At 46.9% G+C, this 10,475-nt stretch overlaps 1 protein-coding gene across 3 annotated transcripts; it reads right to left on the reverse strand.

The window, feature by feature from the left end:
- Window positions 1–1,435: 1,435 nt before the first annotated feature.
- VGLL2 (vestigial like family member 2) lies at window positions 1,436–9,416 on the reverse strand. Of its 3 annotated transcripts, XM_037727564.1 has the most exons (5): window positions 9,103–9,173; window positions 8,078–8,335; window positions 6,438–6,747; window positions 3,864–4,385; window positions 1,436–2,685 (listed from the first exon to the last, which is right to left on the reverse strand). In XM_037727564.1, exons 2-5 carry the CDS (start codon window positions 8,117–8,119, stop codon window positions 2,642–2,644), a joined length of 918 nt encoding a protein of 305 aa, XP_037583492.1. In that variant the 5' UTR covers window positions 8,120–8,335; window positions 9,103–9,173; the 3' UTR covers window positions 1,436–2,641. The 3 variants fall into 3 exon arrangements, with proteins under 3 accessions (XP_037583492.1, XP_017352786.1, XP_037583476.1); XM_017497297.2 differs by lacking the exon at window positions 8,078–8,335 and having other exon boundaries at window positions 1,436–2,540; window positions 9,103–9,416; XM_037727548.1 differs by lacking the exon at window positions 8,078–8,335 and having other exon boundaries at window positions 9,103–9,416.
- Between the last annotated feature and the right edge of the window lie 1,059 nt (window positions 9,417–10,475).

Here is a 10,475-nt window from a genome sequence, read left to right on the forward strand (position 1 = left end):
ATTAGGTTAGGTGTGAAGAATTTCAGAGTGGTGAAGGCTATTAAATACTGAAGTAAATAAGAGAAGCAATAATAGCTCCCTCCTGAAGAAGAATAGAGAGCCGCATCTGACTGAACGGTCTAAGTAGTGTCATTTGATGGAGTTTGGACAATGTCCTATGACAGTTCAACTGAGACTGAAGATTCTGGAAGTTCTACCAAAACATCATCAATCTGTGCTTCTCTGACTTTTTTCCCTTATTTATGCATCTATTGTGGAGAAAATAAGCCCAACGTTGAAGAGCAAAGAGACAAATCAGAACTGGACAAGAGGTCACTGCAGTGAATAACAGTGCAGCCCTGTATTGGCACTACATGGGTTTGCAGCCTGACTCGGCCACTGATGAGCTTCGTGACTGGGAAAATTATTTCTCCTCTGCGTGCCTTAGTTTTCTAATAGGTAAGAAGGAGAACATCATAATAGATACCATATAGAATTGTGAGGCTTAAATGAGTTAATCTATAAAGATCAGTGCCCAGTGGATGATAAACAATTAATATTATTTAAATAAGTTATGATTATTGTTATCAGGTGCGATGCGCATAATCACAGAGTACTTTCCATCAGAGTGCAAACAACAATATTCTTGGAATGATCACATCTAATTCACAGGTAGCCAAATGACAGAAAGAGGGTATGGGGAACTCTGCCAAGCTCATGCTGTGAGTTAGATCCCTTAACTGCTTCCAATTCTTGAGACTTATCCAAGATAAATTATATTTGCCTCTCATGTTGTAATGAAGATCAAGATTTGGACTAATATTTTTATGAGCATCAACAAGGTACAAGGGCACTTTGAGCAGCACAAAAAATCTCTCTACTGGGCACTTTTGTGAAAGAACAGAAATAACTTTGGTATCAAGAGGAAACAAGGGGAAAAACTATCAGTTTCTTGCTTAATAATCTTTTATTGCCTAGTGAGAGATTTGGTTTCTTAGCCTAGCTTATTAAAATATAGAATAGCCAATATTTCAGAAACACTTTTAACTGATGACTCTATATCTTGAGTCTAGAATTAATATGTAACAATAATTCTTTTCCGGAAAATAATAAATCTGTACCGGACTGAATGGTCTACAGGTAGTGCTTTCTGTACCATCTTTGCTTCTAACTTCTGAATGCTAACAGGCAAGACCTTGACCTCTGTAGGCCACAATTTTCTCATTTGTAAAACAGACAGGGGCACCTAACTTCTCATTCTCCAAGGCTGATGTGAGATGGAAACAGCTAACAGATTCCTAGCACGGCAAACACAGTGGAAACACAGAAAGAACTATCTATTTATCTATCTATATCTATATCTACATATAATATTACTGACATCAAATCATAGTACTATGTTATTTTATCCTACTAGAAAAAAACTTATTTTCTTTTTATGAATCAACACAGTGAATTCATAGTAAACAGACATCTTTAATGTTCATCTCTTCTTCCTTATCACCTTCAGCTTTGCCCATGCACAGACCATTTCCCCTGCCCCAACACTAAATCACAATCAGAGAGACTCAGAAAAAAATTCGAGGTAATGGAGACTTCATGCACTTTCTTCCGCTTGTGGTGGTTCCCAGTTCTTCTCCATGGAGACAGTTCGGGTCTCTCTTTGCTTTTTTCATCCAGAGGACAGAGGGACAGAATTTGTGGGAGAGAAGGCAGAGAAGGGTTTCTTCTTTCATCGTAAAATGTTCCTCATAAAAATATGATATATATACATATATATATGTATATATATAATATATCCAGTGCAATTGCAATTGTTCTGCCAAATACTGAGAAATGCCACCTTGGTTGATATATTTCTGGAGTTTTAAACAGTTGTCTTACAACAGCTGCATTTTAGTAAGACTTGGGCAGGTGGCTCCAGATAAGCCACTTGCCACTCACATTCAGGCTGAGGCTTCCATGTTCACAGTCCAAAGGAAAAAAGTGTATCTTTGCATTTGGATAGGCATTGTAGGGAGAGGATGGACAGGAAGGGATCTGGAGGCTGAGAGGTGAGGAAGAAGGAATAGACTTCTTTTTACTTCTCTACCACAGTCTTAGATGCAAGTACACATACATTTTAAAATCTGACATTAGTAGTGCTATAATCACACTACCTAACAAAATAATTCACATCAGCATAAAAAATATTCACACCAAAAAGTTTCATTTTCTTTCCCCCCTTTCCAGGAAAGCTTATGATATCATATCACCTGACTAAGCCATCTCACCACAGATATTTCCAGTGATTCGGCCAAAAGTCAAAAGTAACTCAGAGTCTTTGGATTTGCTCTTTCAGCAGCAGGAATTATTTTTAGATGAATTTCTGCAGTTGTGGTTTTTGATTTTCCCAATACAGTGAGAAGTCTGAAGTCTCTGCCTTCCCCTATGTCCTCATCCACGGAGTGAGAGGCACAGATGCTGAGCCTCCAAGGCTGGTCAGAAGGGAAGGGGAAGGGGAAACCCTGGGTCAGCAGATCAGCTCAGGAGGGATGCACCACAGAGGGAATAACGACGAGCTGCAAACCAAGATCAGAAGCTGTTACAAACCCACTCCATTTCAGCTCTGAGTGGCATCAACTGCACTATGCAGAGACCTACAGGGAAGAAGGTGGGCTGTCTAAAACCAGTACACATCCTTGCTTTTGTCCTGAGGCTGCAAACCTGAAAATAGAAAGAAGATAAAAGAGAGAGAGGAGGTGGAGAGGGAGGGAGGGAGGGAGAAAGAGAGACAGAGAAAGAGAGAAGAAGAGAAGAAGGAAGAGAAAGGGAGGGAGAAAGAAGGAATGGGAGAGGGAAGGCACAAGATATTTAAGGAAAGAAAGACAAAACACCACTGTTTTATTGTGAAAGTCACAGACTTCATCTAAAGTTCAGGGTGGGGGGTAGTGACTAAAAGTAAAAGCAAAGCAAACAAAAAAGTCAAATCACTTAAGAAAAGGGGCAGGGGCAGACTATCAGCCAGTGATTGCACTTATTTTATAACTATTTCTTTCATTTGCCCTAACAATAAGAAAAGAAAGCAAAAAAGCAAACTCTTATTAACTATACATTTCCAATTCTTTAAGCTAGAAATTTAGGATTGTTATTTTAAAATCTTCTTTAAGTTTTACATTTTTAAGAGATCTATTTTATTTGGCAATTAACTTGATAGCAGTATCACATTTTTCTTTCCTTATAACTGTCACTAGGTGACAAAATCCCCCAAGACATGTTAGATTTTAAATTGTACTCTCAGCAGCTACTCTTGATCAGCGCTGTCCCATACAAATACAATGGGAGCCATAAACATGATTCTAAATACTCTAGCAGCCACAATTGGAAAAAAAAAAGTAAAAAGAAATGACAGTTGAAAATTAATTTTTATAATCTATATGCAATGTGTTGAAAATATTTCAACATGTAATCAATATAAAAGCGTTAATGAGATGAATCTTACATTCTTTTTCTGCAGAAAGGTTTGGAAATCCAGTGTGTATTACACACTGACAGCACATCTTAATTCGGCCTCACCACGTACCAACTGCTCAGTGGCACCATGTGTCCAGCGGCTACAGTATTGAACAGCGCAGAGCTAGAACTTTTCCACCAAATTTTATTTAAAAAAAAAAAAAGTCCTCTGTAATATTTACCATCCAGGTTAGGGTAGGGTCCTACTTTCTCATCCCGCCTACCCGTTGGCACAGGGCCATCTATCAGTGGAAACACGACGGTGCCATGTAGATCCTTGGGCCATAGAATTCAAGGTCTCCAAGGAGGATTAAGGGGGTCTAGGCACAGCCCAGGGTCAGGTACTTGGGGCCGAGGGATTCCGCGGAGACCAAGCTTCTTCCTCTGCTTACCTGAGTCCACGCTGAGGCCCAGACCCTGGGCCACGTCCCCCGAGGGGCTAGAGAAAGGCCCCCCCGGCGCTGCCCACGCGGCGCCAGCCGGCTCGCCCTTGCCGGAGAGCTCGCAGGGAGGACTGCCGGGCGCGGGCGCCGGGGCTGGTGCGAGGCGGGCCGGGCGCCCCGAGGCGGCGGGCATCAGCAGCGGCCCATAGCGCGGGTCGAAGTGCGGTGTGTAGACCTCGTGCACAGCGGCTGGGCGCGGGTAGGCGGCGGCCTGGGCGCCGAGGGCGCCGCCCAGGGCGTAGGGGTGATGCGGGTGCGCGTGGTGCGGATGCGCGTGGTGCCAGGGCTCGGTGGCGCCCTGGTGCAGGTGACCATGCAGCGCGGTGGGCGAGTAGGGGTCGGCGGCGGCGAAGGGCAGCTCCGAGTGTGCGGTGGCCAGAGGGCTGCCCAGCGGCGCGGGCACCGGCGCCTGGTACGCGCTGTTCCAGAAGGAGGCGGGGAAGCTGCGCTGGCTCATCGGGAAGGAGCAGTCTGCAGGCCGGGGAGGCGAAGTGGAGGAAAAGAAGAGAGGTGCGTGTCACTGCGGCGGGACTCAGCGCCTACCTGCAGGGCCCCTCTGGAGAGCTGAGGACGCTGAGCGGGCACAATAGGCTGGCAAGTCAAGGCCGAGGGCAGAAGGCAGCCCCCGCCTCTGCAGCGGCGTTTTTCTAAGGGGGCTGCAGTTTGTGAAAGCGAGGTGGGGGCACTGCAAAGGAACCCCTGGGAAGAAGGCCTGCTTCCTCCCATTTCGCAGCCGCCTCCTCTGTGCGGAACCGAGTGGCCGAGAGAGTGAGAGTAAGAGTGGAGAGATGCCCTCCGGGACTCAAGCCTGGAAGCGCAAGGAGCTTCCCGCGACTCAGTGCAGACACGGTCTCCCTTTCTCAGCCTCAGCCTCTCCTCAAGCTAAAGATACCTCTCCCCACCTTTGGCCGCCTAGGGATCTCACTACCCATTCTCGTGTTTCAGCCTTCCTGGCTCCAGAAAATGTGCCTCTCCAAGGTCTCTGACAGCCTGAAACTCCATCGACATGTTTTGAAGTCTTGCTTCAAGAAAATTAGTTTTCTTTCTACAAACCTTCTTTCAAATGTTTTTCTCCAAGAATTCAAGCAGAAGAGTAAACTAGTCACATTAAAAGTGCAGCTCTATTACTTGCACAGAAACGACACGAATAGACAGGTCTTTTATCCGACGTTTTCATCAACTTTCTGCATTAAAGTGAGGACGCCAGCAGTAATAGTAATTATTATTACTATTGTCAGTATCACTGTTGGCCCCTAGCCCGTGGTAGCATTTTAAGAGAACAGCGTTTAGATCACATTTTTTGCTATTAGTAGAGAGGGAGAGAAAGACAGATATTTAATTCATGGAGCCTTTACGGAACACCTCCTCTGTGGAAGGCATCTGCACCATATACTAGAGAATTTTAAACGAATTGAAAATGCATTCTAAGTGGTGAAGAATCTTCCTGTTAAAAATATTTAGGCAGAGAATAAAAAGAATATTCTGTATCTAAAATGAATGTTTTTTCGGATCTTGTCTAAGGGCAAGCCTTGTGCAAACTGCCAGACTCTCTTAAGGAAAAAAGAGGGGGTGAAGGGTTGCCATTTCCCTCCCAAAGACAAATGAAAATTTGTTTCCTTTTTTTCAACAACATCCCCTTTTCTCAGCTTGGTGCACATCAAATACAGTTTAGTGAGCCAAGTTTACTTAATGGTTCCCCACCTTTGTCTTGTTGGTAATAAAGAAAAGTTGAGATTTCAGAATAGAAGGGAGATTTAGTTGATTTGTCCAACAAATAATTGTCCTAGGCTACAAAAAAGCAGTGCTTTGTAGGGGGAGGTTGAAAAATAAAAAGGGGATGTGTTTTGGGAAAACTCTTAGAGGTGTTTTGGCTGTGTCTAAATTTTTGTTTCTTTGTTATTTTACTTGCTATTGAGACACTTCTGCTTCAAGATTTCCCAAGTAACTGGAGCCTTGTGCAAGGCAAAGGTTGGTTTTTGGAGACATTCTCAAGCAGGTGTTGCTTGCATGGAGCTCTAGAACTGTTTGCAAATGGGAAAATGTTTGCAAATTGGGAAAGTGCCCTTTAAGTTATTGGTGCTGAAGATCCTTCACTCACTGGTTTGGGAGGGTGCTGGAAACCTCACATTTTTTACAGCATATTTACATCCATTTTCTTGTTGGAGTCTTATAGCTTTCTCTGGGGATAGTTAGCAGGGTAAGTGTTATTCTAATTTTAGAGAGCAGTAAATAAAGTGACCTCTAAGAGGTTAAGAGACTTGCCCAAGGTCATATTGCTGGGAAGTGGTGGAGCCAACACACAAGCCTAGGCCCTCCAACTCCAAGGACAGTGTTTTGTCCAAGGAGTTTTTTCTTATACCTATGCCCTTTCCCCGTGAGTTTTCCTTACTTTTCCCAAATGCTCCTCTGCACATTGTCTCTGACATCTAATATTCTTTCAGCTGCACGTTTTTAGGCTCCTGTAGGTGGAACCCACACTGAGAGCACCCTCTATGGGTCCTTCCCAGCGGAACCTATACTCACCTCGCCAGGGCCCAGAGCTCCTTGGTGCTTTGCTGCTGGTACAGCTGGGAGAGTAGCTGCTGGGTTGGCTCAGGGCCCTGCTGAAATGTTCATCCACCACGGAGCTGATGTCCCCCTGGAAATAAGTGAAGAGGACGCAGCGGGAGTTGATGTACTCTGCCTCTGGTGGGCGCTCTTTCTCTGGGCTGCCTTCTTCCTCTTTTATACTGGCTGGGGTTTGGCTGGAAAACGAGGAGCTGCCGCTGCCACTGCTGCTGGGGCTGGCATTGCACTCCTGGGCTTCCTGCATTTTGGAGTAATAGGCTAGTTTCTGCTCAGAGAGAGAAAGAACAGAGATGTCAATTTCAAAAGTGATGGCAAATTCGGTTCAGACTGACTCCCTCGTCCTAATTTCTAAGGTATTTATGGGAAAACTGGCGTATGGGCCTAAGCCTTGTGCTGTTAGCATAAAACCAACAATAGCGGGGCAACATAGTTAGCAGGCCTCCCAACCTGCATTCACGCAAGGGCAGGCTTCCTTAGAGGAAGATTGTGGTCCTTGGTCCCTCTGACGCCGGGAAAATTTCTCCTAAAATGTCTGGGTGAAAGTCTCAGGAGACACCTAAGCAGCTAGGTTTAGAGCTGAGTTTGACCTCATAGCTGGGCTCAGGGCAGATATATTTTTAAAATCCAACTGCAGGGGTAAAGGGCACCCAAGTCCAGTTAGGGCCTGACTGTTCTCTGCCTGAGAATCCAGGGCAGCACAGGATACAGGACAAACATCCTCCTGATGGAATGGCGGCGGGGGGGAGGGGGGGATCTATCCCTACAAAATCCACTCCCTGCAAATAGGAATGTGTGAAGGAAAGCAACCAGGAACCAGGAATGTAAAGGAAGAAATGCCACAATGGGTGTGAAATAATTACATTTATTAATGAATTGTGTGTGATAAAAATCTGGGATAACATTATGACTGGGGAAATACAGATCATTTTAACAAATGCAAGCTGATATTTGTTTGGTTACCCATACAACATCCATTTAAAAGTCTGCCTCAGTTTCTAAACAGATCTTCTCTTTAATAAGGAAAAACTAGTGGATTATGAGTATTTCCACCTTCATCATCTCCACACACGAGGTAATGATAAAAAGGAGCAGACGGAAGAAAGTTAAGATCCTGGCTGTGAGTTGGGGTAAATCGAGATGTCTGATAGTGATTTTAAAAGGCGAGTGCAGCTTCTGTGAACATTTTCTTAGAAATGAGCAATGGACTGAATTAAGTGTTAAAGCATTCCGAAGGCAGAGATGGCCTTGAAGAGGGGGCCGGAGTCCTACAAAAATGAACAAAGATCTTAATGCAATAGATTGGTTCAGGGTCTGGGAGGAGAAAGGGCCAGTCAGAAAACCAATCTACGTCTCTCCTCTGTGCTTGCCTTAGTCCCATCCTGGGAAGAAGTACATAGAAGCTGTAGCCAAAAGGTTTGAGTTATTTGGGGCTAAAACGATGTAAGATTTAGCAGTATCACCATTTCCTAAATACCACCTCCCTACAATGAGGAACACTGGTGATTCCTCAAATTAACATTGATACAAAACAAACTGCAGGTTGTAAAGTTTAAAAGAGGAGAAGAGGAGGTAAGAAAACAAAAAGTGAACCCTACCCAGTCCATCATTAATTCATCAGGAAATTTCCGAATAGACATTCTAAATTTGCAGAGAAAATTAGCAAAAGCATCCACTGGGGTGTTGGGGTGTATTTCAATTTTCCCAAAGCAGATGACCAAGCTCTCATTTTCCAACCTGGAGGGGACCCCTGCGGCCCCCAAGTGTATGCTTTCGTTCTTTTCCTGGACTACTGTCCTCAGTTTCTGCTACCTCAGCTGAGGAAATGGAAGGAAAATGGTTAAAACAGACGCAGTCTGAAGAAAAGAGAAATTGGCAGAATTGAATGGAACTTGAAGAGTTTGCAGAACCCGGGTTGAGTGGTCTTCTTCAAGTGCTTGGTGAAAGCAGGGCTGCGCCATTCAGCTACTCAGGCTGCAGAAAGGCAAAGTACTGTCTATCAAGTTCGCTTCTGCCAGGTCAATCGGACTCAAGATAATACTCCCAGAAATTCGCAAAGAAAAAATTATAAAGCTGCGCGGTGCTCTTTGAAACGAATTCGCTGGATCTGGAATTAATTGCCCTGGTCGCTGGAGAATTGAAACGGAAGAAACTACTCCTGAGATAAGCTTGCAGGGATGAGAACACCGGCTCTTGAATCTCAGAAAGAGGCTGGCCTTTGCTTTTGGTTTTGTTGTTACATTCACCATTGGGACCAAAGTTTGGTTTTCCCTGCCTGAGCTTTGCCTGCATTTCCTGTTACTGCACCTGGCTTGGAAGAATCTGGAGTCCGACAGACTCTGAAAAGAAAATCCAGCTCGTGCCATCCTCCTCTGATTATTCGAAGGAAACCCTAGGCTCACATTAGCAGGGCTTAGCTGCTTCCCGAAAGCAAACCGGGGAGCTAAAGGCTAATTGCACTACCAACTGGAGGTGCCTCGGGCAATCGCTGCATCCCGGCGGTGCCCGCCCTGGTCGGACGCCCGCGACGCGCGGAGGCGCAGCGGACCTTGGCGTAGAGGTCGTACCGCCGCAAGCGCCAGGCGCGCCACTCCTTCCCAAAGACCCCAGAGGAGACACGTACCTGGTGGTAGGGGGTGTAGGCGGCTGCGAAGTAGGGCTGCGGAGGACCATAGACTTGGTACATAACATCCAGACAGCTCATGACTCTCCGCAGCGGAGACGGTTAAGTGTTTTTTCATTAACTCTCCTTCCGCGGAGCTCAGGGGTTCTGCCTGGGCGGCGCTTGGACCCGAGGTCTGGAGTCATCAGGCGGAGCGAGGCCAGCGCGCTCAGCGGCTCGGAATCCCGCTGGCTAGCTCCACTCCCACTCCTGCGATTTTAGTCCCGACAGCACTTCAGGGCAGAAGCGCCTGAACTCCCGCTAGTGGGCCTTTAAAGCCCACGCCCGGCGGGCGTGCTGACGCCACTCCGGGGCTGCGGAGGGGGAGTGGGCGCTGGGGGGGCGGAGACTGGGGGCCCAATGGGGAGCGAGGGAGGTCTGTTGGAGAGGCAGCGAGTGTGTTTCCCGGAGCCCCCCTCCGGCGTGCAGGCGGCCAAGGGTGCCAAAGACTGAGCGGTTCCGAGCGGATCCGAGACTTCCCACCGCGAGTAGGAATCTCCCAGGATAAAATAGGAGGAGAGAGAAAGAGAGAGAGGAGAGAGAGAGGGAGAGATCCCGGCTCTTATATGCAGAGAAAGAAAATTGGAGAAAGGTCTCGTAGGAGAGCCCTTGTCTCATACTGTAGAGTTGAGTGGGTGCGTCCAGAAGTGCCGAGGTGGGGCAAATTCTCTGCTTTCGGCTCCTGATGATGTGTGGAGAGGACGGTGCTGTCCCTTGGAATCCCCTAGGGAATCCGGGTCGTGGCAGACAGAGTGTCGCAGTCCGGGTACTCCTCCCGGGCCCGGAGGAGCTCCCTCTGCGGGGAAATGGCAGTGGCTGAAAGCTGTTACCCCTGTCCTCTGAGACACCACTTTCCTTTCCCTCTGACCCGGTCCTCCCGCCGACTGCACCACACCCTAATTCTGCTCTCTTGGTCCGCACCCTTCTGCCCCTCTAAAGTTCGAACCCGCCCCTTTCTCTTTGATGGTCTCCACCTGAGCCCGTGAGCTTCTGTAGATCGTGCCCCGCCTCCGGCTGCTCCCTGGATGAGCTGCTTTCGAGGAGTCCAGGAGGCCTTACCCAGTCCCCTATGCCTGGCTTTCCATGCTGGACGGGTCTCTTCCGCCGGCCGGAGTCCTTTAAAATTTTGGCGACTTTTGGGACAAGGTCTCCTTGGCGCTAAGAAGAAGCATCCTAGGAACTGCACACAGAGAGGTCTTTTGCTGCCTCTTCAGCGGGTAATACCAGCTGCGATGGTATGTATCATTTTACAGAGCTGGAAGTAAATGCATTCCAAGTATAAAACCTTTACCACCGTTCTCTCTCTGGCCAGCCCTGAGAGCTCTGCTGGCTTC

This window comes from Cebus imitator, unplaced genomic scaffold (genome assembly GCF_001604975.1).
Source record: "Cebus imitator isolate Cc_AM_T3 unplaced genomic scaffold, Cebus_imitator-1.0 Scaffold11, whole genome shotgun sequence".
NCBI classification, from domain to species: domain Eukaryota; kingdom Metazoa; phylum Chordata; class Mammalia; order Primates; family Cebidae; genus Cebus; species Cebus imitator.